The 16,523-nt window shown below is 30.7% G+C and overlaps 1 protein-coding gene across 2 annotated transcripts; it reads right to left on the bottom strand.

Annotated features, from left to right (window-relative positions):
* Positions 1 to 10,888: 10,888 nt before the first annotated feature.
* On the bottom strand, positions 10,889 to 16,301 carry LOC111282449 (Ubiquitin-like superfamily protein). Of its 2 annotated transcripts, XR_016342177.1 has the most exons (8): positions 16,143 to 16,301; positions 15,976 to 16,054; positions 15,751 to 15,812; positions 15,502 to 15,644; positions 14,510 to 14,720; positions 13,665 to 13,745; positions 13,210 to 13,382; positions 10,889 to 11,260 (listed from the first exon to the last, which is right to left on the bottom strand). XR_016342177.1 is itself a non-coding variant. In XM_022870530.2 (7 exons), exons 1-6 carry the CDS (start codon positions 16,266 to 16,268, stop codon positions 13,215 to 13,217), a joined length of 789 nt encoding a protein of 262 aa, XP_022726265.2. In that variant the 5' UTR covers positions 16,269 to 16,301; the 3' UTR covers positions 10,889 to 11,260; positions 13,210 to 13,214. The 2 variants fall into 2 exon arrangements, 1 of the variants encoding a protein (XP_022726265.2); XM_022870530.2 differs by lacking the exon at positions 13,665 to 13,745.
* Between the last annotated feature and the right edge of the window lie 222 nt (positions 16,302 to 16,523).

Genomic DNA, 16,523 nt, shown 5'->3' with positions numbered 1-16,523 from the left:
AGCTTTAAATGTGCCAAATGGATAGTTGTTATAAGATGGCCTTTTACTAAATGAAAAAATAGCTCAGTGTAGGTCATAGGGATGTGATAAATTCAGATCTTTGCTTGTGTATTTGGCTAGGCAGTGGGAAAAAGAGCAAAGCCAAGCAGAAAGGTTATAGGTAAAAAACTAGGCTAATAAGCAGATGGTGCATAATGGTAAGGATAGGTATTTGGTGAAATGCTATGGGTGGAATGGTAATGGTTTTGGTACATAAGGTATGAAGGATATTGAAGGTGCCCTTTGAATTATGGTCCTTCACAAAATATAGCCTAAGCATCAACCTCATTTTTCTTTGGCATAGCTCCTTTCTTTGCACTAAATGTTTCACTTTTTTTGATTTCCCAATCTTGATAGCATTTTCAATGATTTCCCAAGAGATTACCATATTAGTAAAATTCTTAGTAGCATTACTAATCATTCTCTCATAGTATAGAGTCTTGAGAGTATTGAGGAATAGAACTATGGTTTTTTTTTCAATTAGTGGAGGTTGAACTTGGGCAGCCATATCTCTTCACTTTTAAGCATATTCTTTGAAATTTTCACTAGCCTTTTTCTCCACATTCTAGAAAGACATACGATTTAGAGCCTTGTTTATAATATGCTTATATTATGCAATAAAAGCCCTTACAAATTCTCTCCATCCATGGATACGACATCTATCCAGTTGCACATACCATAGATAGCTAAACCAATAAGACTATCTTAGAAAACATGGGTGAGCAACTTCTCATTATGAGAATATGTAGCCATCTTACGAAAATACATCATTATGTGTAATGGGGCACTTGGTCCATCATACTTTTCAAACTTAGGCACTTTAAACTTTGGTGGAATCACCATGTCAAGGTCCAAGTATAGTCCAATAGCATTCATTAACCCATAGAAATCTATCCCTTCTATAGCTCCAAGCCTTTCTTCAATTAGATCCATCTTTTGAGTTTCAGAGCTGTCTTTGGCTTCAATATAGGTCATCTTTAACTTTTCTTGCTCCTTGTGTCATAACGTATTAGTTTGGAGATTCGATTGCTAGACGTAAATATTTGAAATCGAGAATAAAAAAAGGTAGTCACCAACAATATTTTTCAAGATGTGATTGGCCACCCAAAAATATTATATTTTCAATAAAATAATAAAACATATTTAAAATTTATTAAAAAGATGATTTTGGTCTATGAAAACAAGATTGGGTTTGGGAGTCAATTATGTATGAAAAATGATTAGCACTCTCACAACGCCCATAACAATTGATACCAATTATCCATGCGCTATTTATAATTTTAGATTAAAAAATGGTTTTAATTTAAGATTTAATAATAATTCCCTTCATTTTGAAAAAAGAAAATCAAATTTAAAAAAAAAAATCTTTATTAAGAAATATTGTGAAAATCTTTAGATTAAAAGAATACCTTATAATTCTCCAACATATAGGTAGAATCCAAAAATAATGTTTTCGTCTACAATTTGCCACAACATTCCTTAAAAATAAAAATAACATTCTAAGCAAACGATAATTATTAGCAATTCTCCAACATCTAGGCAGAGTATCAAAGATTATCTTCCTCGGCATGTTATTTTAATTTTATTAATTATATTTATTATTTTTTTCTAAAATAATTTTTTGAAAAAAAATTTATGTAGTAAAAATGGAAAATGTTATAATTAACCACAAATATCAATAATTAAAATAAATATATGTGCGTAATGAGTGCAAACATTAATCTAAAATGGGATATATGCAATTGTGTCTTAAATGATGAAGAGATATGACTTTGGAATCGAATCCGAAAATATAAAAAGACTCTCTAACCTCTAGGTAGAGTTTGAGTACGACTATTTTTATTTAAGATCCTATTTTATTTATATTTTTTTATCTAATCTTATTATTGTTTTGATTGAGGAATTATATGAAAAATCATAATGAAATAAAATTTTCTAAATATCCTATTTATTATTTCACAAAAGGTTTTCATACAAACCCTTAAAAATCTAGGATGATTTAGAGTTTTGGGACTTTAGGATTTAGGTTTTCATTTAGAATTTAAACTAAGGTTTCGGGGTTTTCTTTAGGGTTTAGGGATTTACCTAAGGTTTTGTTTCAGGATTTCATTTTGGGATTTTGTTTTAGGGTATTGCTATTTATGAACCTCTTTAAAAATGTCTAACAACTAGGTAGATTTTTAGAGCAATCTCATTTTTCCAAATTCTATAAAAAATAAATTTTTATATTTTTACATATTTTCCTTTTTCATTAAAAATTATTATTATTTATTTGCCTTTCATTATTTTATTTTTATTAATTAATAATTTGCAAACATTTAGGTGAAATTATTATTATTATTTAAAAAACATGATTTTTACCTCCTTCCAACATCTAGGTAGAGATGTTAAAATTTTTTATTATTTTTATTATATATTTATTATTATTTTTGTAACTTTAAAAATATATGCAAAATTAATGACATTGAAATTTAAAGCATAAAAGATAAAATTACATTTCAATTAAAATGAGTAACAAGGAAAATAAAATGTATAAAATTAAACTATAATTAATTCCAAGATGAATATGCATGGGCTTAGTAAGAAAAACCAAATCCATTAGTTTGGCCTACTGGTGTCATGTTTAAAACCCAATATGAGCAATATGTAAACGGCAAAAACCCATCCCCCCACCAATTCCCTTGCATACATCCTGACTTTGTCCCAACCCAAACTCTTAATTGAGTTAAAAACAAACTTTCAACCCATGCAATAAACATCAACAGATGTGAACCAAGGATGCTGTTAAGTTTCCACAAACAACCAACACGCAGGAAAGGGGAAAGAACAACATGCAGAGCAAGATGAAGTCTTATACTCCTGCAAGAATCACTGCGCAAGGACAATGAACGTGAAAAAAAAAAAAAAAAAACAAGCTTTAAGCCCTTCATGCAACAAAAAAACGTGACTGGTTTAAAAGAGAAGAAAAGTACACAAACTTTAACTCTTATAGCTGTTTATGGCCCTTTTCTCCTCAAGTTTCCATGAGCGTTTCAGTTTCAAAAATGAAAAGAAGGTTCCTTTCATTGTTTTGGAATTTTCCTCTTCTTTTTTTTTAGAAGTTACTACCAATAAACATCACATACAACCTAAGCAAAGAATGACACGATGTGAGCTAGGACATGTAACAACCAAAGGAAAGAAAAACAGAAGCAATGCGTAGAAAGAAAAACAGAAGCAATGCGTAGAAAGAAAAACGCAAGTATGAAGCCTATTTAAAAAAAGAGAAAAAAAAAAAAAACCATTGCAGATTACCTATTTCTTCTCCTGTTTACTTTTTATTCTTCTTTTCCTGGTCTTGGCTTTTTCTGCTACTAGTCTTCTACTACTGCCTACTTTGACTGGCTACTAGTTCTTTTTCTTTTTTTCTGCTGCCTTTCCAGTTTACGCCACTGCTTCTTTTTCTTTTTCTGCTGCCGTTTGATTCTTTTTCTTCTTCTGCTTGTTTCTTCTTTCTCCTCTTTTCTGCTATAAGTTGGTTTTTACGCTCAGTATTTTTTTTTTTTTTGCCTGTTCTGGTTTTCACCTTTCTCTTGTTCTCTTTTCTGCTGCTGCTTGCTCACCGCCCAGTGTTTTTTCTTTTTCTGTTTGGTTTTTTTCTGTTGCTCACCTCTAGTTCATCACGAACTGCCATCCATTTTCTTCCTTTTCCCTTTCTTGCTCTCCCTTTTAAAAACCTCTTCATTTCTGTTCCTCCTACTGCCCGAATGCCTTTTTTCTTTTTTTTTTTTTTTTTTTTTGTGTTTTCAGTTTCATTCCTTTCATGCCAAAGCCTCTCTCTTCCTCATTTTTTTGCTGTCAACGTGCCTCACGTCCCTCGCAGTTTCCTTTTCCAGTCTTTTTGTTGCCTTCATGCCTCCAGGAGCCCCACGTCCTATGCATCCACGTTCTTAAGCCACCATTCATACAGTTTCCATTTTTTTTTAATTTCTTCAAGTGGCTTTTAGCCTCATGTAGACCATGCATGGTTTGGCTGGGTTCCTCTCTTCTTTCTCTTTTTCGTTTACGTGAGTTTAGCCTCCAAATAAAGCTGACGAGTGGTCCCATTTGTGGCCCACTTTGGCTTTAAAAGAAACCAATACTTTAGGACTTATGGCCTTGATTTATGACCCACCTGGGCTTTTATTATTATTATTTTGGCTAGTTTTGGGAATTTCTTTCATTTTTTTGGGCTCTCATGATTTTTTTTTTGCTTTATTATTTTTTTAGACTTTATTTTGGTTATCGGGTCTAGCTATTTGGCCCATATTAGGCATTTATTTTAGCTCATGCAACAGCTTCATTATGGAGCCTACGTTAAGTTTCATCATTGAGCATTTAAAAAGGACCATTAAATGGGCTTGAAAAATAATGATTAAAGCCTAAATTTCAAAAAATAAACCTCGATTAAAAAATAAAATATCTTGGACAAAATTAAATGTTTAAACCTTGGGATCATCAAGATTTAAGATTTGTGTAAGATCAAATATCCTGATGTCATGAACAGGGGTAATAGGAGCAGGAGTATGAGCATCAGTTATCGGCATGTTAGTTTGCATATAAGGATAATTTATAGTGAATGGCATTTGATGCTGGGCCCCTTTAGATGTTTGTGCTGAATATAGGCTAAAGCTAAGAGGCTATAGTGTATCAATCTCATTTTAAATCACCACTTCTTCCACCACTTTTTTCTCCTTGCTCATATTTTTCAACAATTTGGTAAGAGTTTCCAACTGCCCCTTCAATTCTTTTTGTGCCTTTTCAATCTTTTGGAAGCGGAGAGTATTTTCTTTTTCCATTATCTTTACTTGATATCTAATGTTGTAACACCTCAGATTATTTGAAAATTGAGCTATCCTTAAACCTTAATTTACCATAATTTTTACTTATTATCATGCACTTTAGAAAGATATTTATGCATGAATGCATGAATGTAATAAGGAAATGTAGTAGCTCTTGGCCATGTGCTCCCACTAGTAGCATCCTTGTCTTCTATTCTTCAACTTTGTCTACCATATCCTTGCCTTTTTAAATAGCCATAGTTATTTGGTCATGCAAGCACTATAATTGGTTATACTTTCTCACATATACGTCTTTTGCTTGTTCACATTATTCATTCACAATACCCATTTGTGTTCCAATTTTGATCACTACCCCATTGAGCATTTAGATGTGCTTTTATGCTTAGGTGAGTGCTTAATCCTTTTCTTGCATCTTTGCTTGCAATTATTTGTTTTCTTTCAAAAGTTGGGCTAACTCACGATTGGTAAAAGATTGTGTTATATTGAGATCAGAAAATAGACTATTCTATTCATCATTTTCTTATTTGAGTGCTTGAACCTTTTTGTCCATTCTTCCCTCTAACTCTCTTTTTAGCCTTTTGTTTTCAAGCTTCAATTCATCTTTTTCAACTTGAAGCTTTTTTTTAGCATTTTCCACTATCAATAAAGGATCAAGAGGTGGTGATTTCATTGGGCCATTTAAAGTTGTTTCCTCAATGAGTGTAATGTCTTTACTTTGCCTAGCATGCCACACAAAGTACTTAGAGGTAACCTCATTTAAGCATCTCCTTCTATCTTCCTAGCTTGCAGGACTTTGGTTGTCTTCATGGAGGCATCAACTTTAGCATACGAGAATTTCATTTTGCTAAATCTAAAAATGGCTAGGATAAACTGTTCATAGCCATATTATCTTTATACCATGATGGGAGAATAACTCACTGCACCCCAAAGGCCTAAAGAAGAACCCAAAACTTATCTTCAAAACCATACAACACTGGTCCATAACGTATCAAAAAGACTTTTCATATCACATCTTGGTTAGTGAGCTTGCGAAGATATGAGATCCATACTTCCTTAGATTTTTATGCAGGCCATTCATTCTCACATAATTCTTTGATGAGAGTGCTTGTTGTAAAATATGCCTTGTGAAATTTACCTCATTGTTTTCAATATGAATTTTCATCCAAATAGTTAGCAATTAAACACATCCAATAAAATGCCTTTCTCTATTTTGACGACAATGGTTTAAAAATCTAATTGTCTCAGCCAAGATCATAGGAATAAGCTTGATTTGATAACCAAATTGATTAAAGAAATCCACCACTACAACATCAATATACCTAATTACTTTTAGAAATACCATTATCTCATATAGAGCCAATGCCATCAGATTCATTCTCCTTTCAATGCCAAAATACTAATATATAAAGTCATAAACAATGGATCAAGAAGTACCAGCACTTTCACCTTTTCCATTTACCTAAGTATCAATAGTTTGGACATCTACAGCCATCATTTGAGCAAGCTTTTTTTGGTAACCAGTCTTCTTATTTTTCCCAATATACCTTATCAGGATCACAAAAATCCAAGCAAAGAAAAGTTGAATATTCTTCAATAGTTGGCATCATATCAACCTCATTGAACACAAAATAGCAATATGATGGATCCCAAAACAGTGTTGTTTGGCTCAAATATAAAAACAAAAAATTAGTTCTTTTTTTCAAATTTGCTTTGTTCTTCCTTTCTCTAAACAAATTTTCTATGTCTTCTCTTTAGGTTTCTCACAAAAAAAATTCAAACCGCTTACAGAATCCCACCATAATCCTAGAAACTGGTTCTAGGAAATTCAACAAACCATCATGAAATTCAACTTTTCCATAAAACAACCAAAAACCCTAAATCCAATCATCATGAAATTGCTCTAGTTGCTATGTACCTCACTAAAAAATTAAAAATTCATAGAAAAATTCAAAGAAAAACCTAAAAAATTTCCAAAAAATCTCAAATTTCCAAACCAAATTAAAAAAAAAAAAATTTAGAGGTCTAAAAATTAAACCGAATTCCAAAATATCAAACCAAAAATCTAAAATCAATTCACGATTTAGAAATTTAAACTCCTAAATCCCAGAAATAAAAAATCTCCAGCAATTTCAACCAATTTAACCTAAAACCTAGAAATCAAGAATCAAACCCTAAGTTATTAAAAATCCCTAAAACCAATTTCAAGAACACTAAGAACCGAGAACCAAAAACCCAAAAGATTTTCACACTTTGATTTCTTTAATCTACTTATGCTTATTACTTTTCTGTACATGCTTGATTGTTCCTTTTTTATTGCTTGTTACCCGTGCTTTGTTCACAGATTGGGGGTGCTTTTATTGTGATTAAATCCTAATTTTACTTGAAAAACCCAAGATTTCACTAAATCTAACTAGATTTTCAAGATTGAAATGTTCCATGATCTTTCCTTTATTTTAATGACTTAAGGACCAAGGATTTCCATAATTGAATCTCAAACTATAGAGATGAATCCATGATTGAATCCAAGGTTGAAGGGTCCAAAGTTTTATGCCAATTTCAAAAACCCTTATTTTTTGTTTCCTTTTATTTTTTACTTTTTTGTTACTTTTGACTTTGACCCAAACTTAAACAAAAACTAAAATAAAATTAATATCAAAACCAAAATCAAAATTAAAATTAAAATCAAATTAAAATTAACATTAAGATTAAGATATTTGAGTTTTTAACCTTTGGCCTAAAACATTTTATTAAAATCTAGTTCACAATCAAGACCCATTTCCATCTTGTCAAATTTTTCTTAAAAAAATGGGGTGTTTACAGTAAATGCATAACAAATAATCAAAAACAATTCATAAATGCTCAAACCAACCCAAATTTATCAATGAAGCAAAAAAGCAAACAAAAAGAAAAAAAAATGCACATACCTAGCAAACCAACTGAACAATAAATTGGACAACAGTGAAAGATTGAAGAAATGCAACACCAGAGAAACCCATAGGCAAAAATAACAATGAAAATGAAAACATTCAATACAAAAAAGAAAAAACTAAACTAAAAATGAAGAGAACTAGGTAACAAAGTATCCGTTAGCTTACGGGATAAGACATCAGCTACAGTTCAAAGAATGGGAAAAAAATGTAAATTGTCAGAAAAATTGACTTCAAAGCAACCATAGAAAAGCTAAAAAACATGGAAACCATTTCAATCCTTACATCTTTTTAAATCATAAAATACATAAAGGACAATAAAACTTGACGACCACACATATTAAATCCACTGAATCACCCAGCAACCCAAAAAAAAAAAAAACAAAAAGGGTGAAAAACAATAGAATCGTGAGAAACAAATGCTACAAAGATTAATGACAATAGAGTTATGAGAAAATGAAAAATCAATAATAACCCAAAAAACAAAAGAAAAGAGAGAAGTTACAAAGAGCAAAAAAATTAGGAAAAAGCAATAAATCAAAAAAGACATTCGCAAAAAAAAAAATCCAATAAAAACTGAGATTTTGATGGAAAATAACATAATGAGAAACAAATTCTCAAAGGAGAAAAATGAAACAATCATCATATATATATAAAAAAACAAAATAATAAAAAAAAGAACAAACGAGCATCAAGAGAGAAGAGCAGGAAACAAAACAATGAAAAACTAACGAATGAGAAAAGAAAGCAAAAAACTAAAGAAAAAAAAGCATAGCAAAAGTTTTAACACATGTTTTTCTTTTTTTTTTTTTTTTTTTTTTATATCAAGCACTACATTTTCTTATATAAGAAACGTGATATTTATGGCTCAAAGGCTACATTTACTACATAGAAAATATAGTCGAAACATTTTTTTAAACCTAACTTTCTTATTCATCATCAACCACATTTTAAAACAAAAAAAAATGTTTATCAACCATGCTTTTAAGTTAATAAATATATTCTTTGCTTATAAAAAAAACATTTTTAAGCTTTACAAATATTTTTCTTTAAAATACTTCAATTACTACATTTCTCGCATAATAAATGCCATTGATATATATATATAAAAAAAAAAAAGTCATTCAAATATGTCTTCAACATAGAAAACATAGTCTAAACAATTTTAAAATTATGTATCAATATTATTTGTTAATATTTTAATTGATCCACTACGTTTTAAATAAAAAAAAATGCATTGCTTATTAAAATTTAAAAAAAAAATTCAAAACCATAAAACTGCAATCAGCTATTATATTTGTTCTTTTAATAGCTATCCCAAATTAGTATTTAATTTTAAAATTTAACTTTTTTGTTCATTATTAACCACATTTTAAAATAAAAAAAAGTGATCTTCAATAAATTATCAACCACATTTTCAAATAAAAAATGTGATCTTTGTCATCAAAAACTACATTTTTAAATATCATAAATAATTTTTTAAAAATTAAATCAATTACTATATTTCTAAAAATTACATCAATTACTATGTTTCTCACATTATAAACATTATTGATAAAAAAATATTTTTATTATTTTTTTTATTATTTTAATTGGTTAACTACGTTTCAAATATAAAAAATGCAATGCTTGCTAAAATTAAAAGGAAAAAAATTCAAAACCATAAAATTACAATCATCTACAATGTTTGTTCTTTTAACATCTACCCCAAGTCAATATTTTGCTAAAATTAAAAAATATATATAAAATATAAAACTGCAATCATCTACTACATTTGTTTCTTTAACAGCTACCCCAAATCAATATTTGAAAAGCTACAACAAGAAGTACCTAAACCTTCCACCCACCCATCTTTCATTCTTTTTTTGGTTAAATCAAAGAACAGGTACCTCTCTTTTTTTTTTTCTCATATATTTCTGCAAAGCAAAAAAAAAAAAAAAAAGGAAAACCAGAAAACAATCACATGGCACTCCCAATGACAAGTTCTGTACATCGTACATTTGCAAACAAATAACTTTAATTCGTTTATTTTTTTATAAAATCTTATGCTAAGAAAATATTTTTAATGATATCAAAAATTAAATTGGGAGCCACACTACGTGTGATAAGTAGCAAGTGGTTTATTCACTGATCACAAGTTGATGAAAACATGACCTTAAATAATATAATTAAGACTAATAAAATTTGATTTAATTTAAATATTTTGTGCAAATCAAATCTCATTTTAACTTTAAAGTTTAACAAATTAATCTGAAATGATCAGAATCTAAAATATATTGAATCCAAAAATAATTTAAACTTGAAAACAATATGGAATAATCCAATTCAAACTCTTTCAATTCATTTGACATGTTTAACATCACATATGTAAAAAGTTAGCCATTTTTAGCATTATAAATGATAGATATTGTGAGTAAATTTAATAATTCGTATATTTATATTTATTTATTTTGTGTTAAATACATATAAAATATAAAAATTATCATGTCAAAATTCGAGTCAATATATTAAATATGAAACATATTTTTGTTTTCACTAAATTCATACATAATTATTTGTTAAGTTTTTAAATTACCATTTTTGTGTTTTTTTTCTGTATCATTTTCATAATTGACAAAATTTAGTTGCAAGCACTTCTTTACAGTGTTATTCAGCATTTATTTTTTACCAGTAATGTCAAAATTAGATCATGAGAGAACGCTTGTTTTAAACAAGCATGATTTATCTATTTTTGGCGGACAGAATGGCATTTTCCAGTAAGTTTGTAATTGATTCATATCACAGCGTATTATTAAACCTAAAATATTTGCTGAAATTACAGAAGAACCATAGTGACATTATTATTATGAATAAAACCAACTCTTAGTGTGCGTAATTTGAAGCTATAAGTTCGAGAATAGGCAAATTGGCGGTGATAAAAAACCTCACTTGTTTTTCAAAATTAAACAGGCAAGAGAACTAGAAAAACAAGCACACACACAACACAAAAAATGCAAAAAAAGCAATTGTGCACAAGTGCATATTGACTCAACTGAATGCTCGTGTGAACACTAATTTCAATTCACATCCGCTAGCTGTAGCAGCAGAATATGATGCCATTAATGGTGTGCTAACCGAAATGAAAACTTCATTATATCAAAATCAAATGAGAGGTAAATAACCCAAAATATACACATCCAAGAAGCCAAAAGGTACTCCAAAGGGCTTCACAAAAACGAGTTTATCAAGGCAGTCATGAGTACATTTGAGAATGTATACATCATTTCCTCGCACAATGGCTGTAGAAAAGCATGATAGACAATGGTTGCTCCTAGATATTTTTCAGAATATTTGCATCTCACTGTACAATTCTGAACAACAAACTTCGCCAAAAGAAGGAAATTGAAAGTGCGCACAGCTTTGAGATTAATCCAGAAAACTAGAGTGTAGAACGGACAGGCAAAGTTACTTCAGCATTATAGCTGAAACAAAAACCTGAAGCATGGCAGAGGCGTAAGCAATTGGAAAGGATAAGCCTTAGGTGAGTACCAAATATACCAAACAAGGACCACTTGTGAAGCTTAATACCAAAACAAAAATCAAAAGCTTCAACCTAGTAATAATTATTTTTTATCAAAGGATGATAACGTTAGAAAACAACAGTTTATACAAAAATATAAAGCAACTAATTTGGTTGGCACCAACTCATTCAGTAAAATTACTAAAAAAACAGTAATACTAGTAAAACCATAAAAAAATAGAGATAAATTAATTATTTCTCTTCCCTGCTAATAAAGATACGAGTTCTGGTTGTACATTTAACTTAATTTATCATTTGAACGTTCAAATGCATCTCAACTTACATTCCTCTTGATTACATTTATCACTCACCCTTTCTCATCCATTTCTTCAACCCAACTACATAAGTGCATTTACACTAGTAAGTAATAAAGGTATTAATATTGCCATAAAGAAAACCAAGAATAAAAATTGTATTTGGATGGAAGTTAGTTGAATTTTGCTGATGCACAAGGATAAAGTATGAGACATAGATCTAGACGGGGAGGAGAGAGGGTCATCCCTTCTCTCATCTCTCACTTCCAAAACCAATGTAGTAGGTTGATCCTTTTAGTCCAAACCTCAATTAAATAATATAAACTATAATGATATGTCCAAAATACATCCCTTATTAATGAAACAATATACTACCACAATCAAATTTCAAAGCTGGCAAAATCTTGATTCCACAACCACTTGAAACTCAATACAAAACAAATAAAATTCACTTGAAAATTAGCAGCCTGAATCCATTGCTAACTGTTAGTAGAATAAATGTGGCAAAAGTCCACTTGAATCCAAGCAGCCAATTTAAATTGCTAAAATTGACTCAGAAAATTTGATATCCTAAATCTGAAATAAGTTGAACTTGTAATGCCCTAATACCTGAATCAGCCAAAGAGTCAAAACCCAAAATGATCCAACCTAAATACATTCCAATCAAACTGCCACCTCTACTCAGCATTGTTGGTTTTAACATTCTTAAATAAAATTTTGCATCAACCTCGTGAAATCTCATTGATCGGGAAACAAATCAAAGTAAGCCTTCCCAATTCAACCACCACAATGGCCACATTGGAATTTCTTAAATTTACATTATCCTTTCATAAAATCATAATCTTAAACAGCATTTGTCATACTGGTTTGGAATCTGCTCACTTTTAACATGCATTCCTACCATAAATCATAGATAAATATACAGTCCCCAACAACTCATATATAATGAAAACTTATTGTCCATTAGTACTCTTTCTTTACTCCATCAGACATGAGAAGTTTATTTGCTTGAACTTGGTTTATTCTCTAAAATCAGCAAGCCAATCTTTGTAATCATTGGTACATGCAATCCAAGTTGATGCAAATAAAGACAATGATTTTCCATGGCAAAGAATAAGAAATATGCACTGACCCAATAATCAATTATGACCACAATAGTTACATACTAAAAGTTGGAGGCTCTAGCAATAGTTTATCCAGAGTCCTTTTGCATGTCTGCATTAATTGCAGATTCACTATCCCAGTTCAGGTAGCAGTCATAATCCACAAGTCAACAAAATCCACACCAGCAAACTGCACACTTAGTTTAAGCTCTAAAAGCCTCCTAAACAGAACTGATATTAGTTATATGATTCGCTCATCATGGCATTGAGGGCTACTTTACTGGTTTTTTTTTTATTTTTTATTTTTTTATAGAAAACCAAAACCATCCATACGCTATTAATGTTCCCCACACCACTTTGTTCATCACGGTACACAGTATACCAAATTCAGAAATTCTTTTTTTTTTTTTCTAATTTTTCTACTTGTGTCAAAGTGAGAAACCAAACATAGGCTTGGAACAAATATTTCAAAATTAAATGCTTTTGCATAATAAAGCAGCAACACACCTCAATCAACTCTTCTTCACATGCACCTCAATAATGTCATCATCCTCCATTCCAAGACTTGCAGGGGTTGCAGCCAGACTAATTTTATCACCATCAAAAGAAAATACTAAGCTTTGCAGGTCAAGCTTAGCTTTATCTGCATACATGCTGAAGAGCCTCTCAAACTTGTCATCCTATTAAAATGGAAAAACTCTTCAACTCACGTTGTTGTAAAACAAACAAGTCACATATATCGTCTAAGAGATACTTGATATTCAAAATGAAAAATAATAACAATTATTACATGAAAAGGCCAATATATAACACAAAACCTAACCATTCAATGATAAATGAAAATCCACCAAAACAGGTCTCATAAAATGTAGTTACCCTAAGGGCTAGTTCAAGCTAGCACAATATCAACATTAGATGTTGAAGATGTGAATGGATTAAACATGTTGGTTCAGAGGTTATACCACTTAATCATATTTACATTTTCGTATTCCATGAAACATTATCCTGATTACAGAAGTGGTACAGTGACAGCGGCTGTCGACCTGAAGAACAGAGTATTTGTGCACTCAGTAAGTGGGACAAATTCTTGCAAGTTTTCTTTATTCTATATCATGAAAGGAAGGAAGATTCATTGGAAAGATTTCCCCCAATCAAGAAAAGAAAAGTTCACAGAAGAACCTTTGAAAATAAGGAAAATATGACACAAACCATGCACGAATGCCAAGATACCAACTTAAGTTGCTTTTCTAGCTACATTTTCATAGATGCAACAGAATTAACTTTTAGAAGTTAATAATCCCGTCCAAGAATTATTTATTTTGTAAATCTAGAACTGCATATATCTTATTTTCTCCAAGCATAAATAAGAGAAGAAACTAGAGCACATGTCATTTCAAGGTGAAATTTAAACTGGGAATGTTGAGTCTTCCCCATGTGAATGCATAATGCATTTCAATAAGATTTGTAGTTGTCCCAGTCCCCTATAATTCTTTCACCATGTCTTGACAATTATAAATTCCAGCTATAGCAGTTTCTTTGAACTTACTAAGTGCAACTATTCTAGCCTTCTTTACAAACAATTACATAAACCACAGAATTGAATACAACTTGAAAACTCCATGGCTTGTAGCTAGGGATTTTATATAAATTTTAACACTATGATATAAAAGGATCTTGCCCTATAGTTATTTCTATTCTCTATCTGGCAAATGCAAAGCAGAGAGCTAAACTTTTATTCTCTTATTCCCTAGCCAGGACTGCAATGCAATACTGACATACAAGGTCAAAGTGCAGCACAAAACTATACCATGTATACACGAAATTGCTTGAGTTCATCCTTGTTCTGGATTGAAATAACTATTTTCACCCTTTCAGAGGCAGGATTATTTGGTTGCTCAGCTACAACATCTAAAGAAGGTTTCAACAAACCACTCAATTCTCTTTTTGCAGATTCCTGCACTTCTAGCAACATGTTTTTTGCAGATTGCGCAAATGAAACCAATTCCTGCTTCCTTAGCCTGCATACATCATTTGATATTATAAAAGGAAAAGCAACCTCCACAGAATAAGACATTTAAAGAGAAAAAAACTTAAATTAAAGCATTATACCAGAAAATAGCCACCATACTGTATGGTGCACATCCCTTAATATCCCAACATTCTTTGAACTTTAATTTCTTTTATAGCTCTTAAATCTTGTGACTGGAAACTAACATGTATAGCTAATATGGTTAACAAGCACCGGCAACAATTCTCATGCACAAAATAACAGTTGATGAATGATAGATTACCAGTTAAGTAGTCAGACAATTTAAACACAACCAGAATATTAAAAACAGGTATAAGATAGTTTTCTCTCATATAATTAAGGGCAATTGTCTATATCAATATTGCAAATGACAGCCAAATAAGAAGTAGGTTCAGTTTCCAAAAAATCATAATTCTCTAGAAATGTTTATTACAAGAATGATATTCCCATACTGAAATGATTTAATTATTTTATCTCAGAAATGAGAGGGAAGAAGAAAGGTGAAACCAACAGAAAAAGAAATGCAAGTGCGAGAAAATAAGAATTGATATTTGATAATCCCGCACTCTAATAACAAAACACCATGATTTGTTGAAAAAAATAAAAATTTTAACCGCATATACACAAAATAGAAATTTCTAGAAAAAAAATAAAAAAGCTCCATACTTCCAAGAGAACCACAAATTCATAACCGGAAAAACCACATATTTTGTTGGCAAAAAAAAAAAAAAAAACCACAAATTCATAACTGGAAAATGCAAGTACAATACCTCAACTCCTTTATGGTTGAATCCTCACCAATCTTACTATAAGCATCAGTTGAAACCATAGGAGGAGGAGCCAACCAATCCTCCTCTTCTACATTCACCACTTTGATCACTTCAACATCCTCATCCTCATTTACTTTCACAACCTAATCCATCGCCAATTTTCATAAAAATTAAAAATATATACATATTCATATTATGCAAATTTACTTTCATATATCAATATAAATGAAAAGATACAAAAAAACTTACATCAGGACCAGTAATTTTCCTCCTTTTTTGCGACGGAACTGGTGAAGTATCTGAATCGTCATCTACAATGTAACTCAAACGATTAATACAACAATTTGTGTAGTACAATGACGATTGAGCTAAAATTCAAAAAAATATATATGCGAATTGCATGATATTGTTGAAATTCGTGAAAAAAAAAATTAAAAAATAAAAAAAAAAGAAATTGGAGGTTTTTTCTGGTACCGTCGATGCAAACGAAATTTAGGGGCTGAACGCGGCGGTAATCAAACAAGGGCTCAAGATCATCCGTAGTTGAATCTGCCTGCAAAAACAAATGAATGTTCCCTTGAAAAAAAAATGGTGGAAAAATGAAACCCTTTGAAAACTTATAAATTGGAAGTGAGCTTCACCATTATCGATATCCGAATATCCCTCACTATCGTCCGGTCCAAAGGACGGAATTTCCAAATCCCTAATATCAGAAAAGGGAATTTATAAACCGTGTTTTGAATGCAGTTGGGCCGACTGGCTAACATAAAGTGGTCCGTTTTTCACGCTTGTAGGCCCATTAGGGGCTCTCGGAGGCATTCGATTATTTAAAATTTTTTTAAACTAGAACTTGACCTTTGGCGATTGCCGTGCCATGACTTTTACAATAAGTTTAAATTTTCTTTTTTATCTTACCATAAAGTTATTAAATAATGTCCATCGGATTTACAATAATTAATATAAACTATCGATGTTATTTTTATTCTATATATAACCAAATAGTCGTTAACATATTAATTTAG

This window comes from Durio zibethinus, chromosome 5 (assembly GCF_047325235.1).
Source record: "Durio zibethinus cultivar Kanyao isolate XHJ-2024 chromosome 5, ASM4732523v1, whole genome shotgun sequence".
Taxonomy (NCBI): domain Eukaryota; kingdom Viridiplantae; phylum Streptophyta; class Magnoliopsida; order Malvales; family Malvaceae; genus Durio; species Durio zibethinus.
The sequence above is the reverse complement of the archived record's forward strand: the minus strand, read 5'-3'. Positions and strand labels throughout refer to the sequence as shown.

Coding starts and splice junctions, on each gene's coding strand:
- LOC111282449 (XM_022870530.2), bottom strand. CDS start 16,268: ATGTTAGCCAGTCGGCCCAACTGCATTCAAAACACGGTTTATAAATTC. Junction 15,813..15,975: donor AAATTTCGTTTGCATCGACG/GTACCAGAAAAA, acceptor GTTACATTGTAG/ATGACGATTCAGATACTTCA. Junction 14,721..15,501: donor TCAACCATAAAGGAGTTGAG/GTATTGTACTTG, acceptor TGATGTATGCAG/GCTAAGGAAGCAGGAATTGG.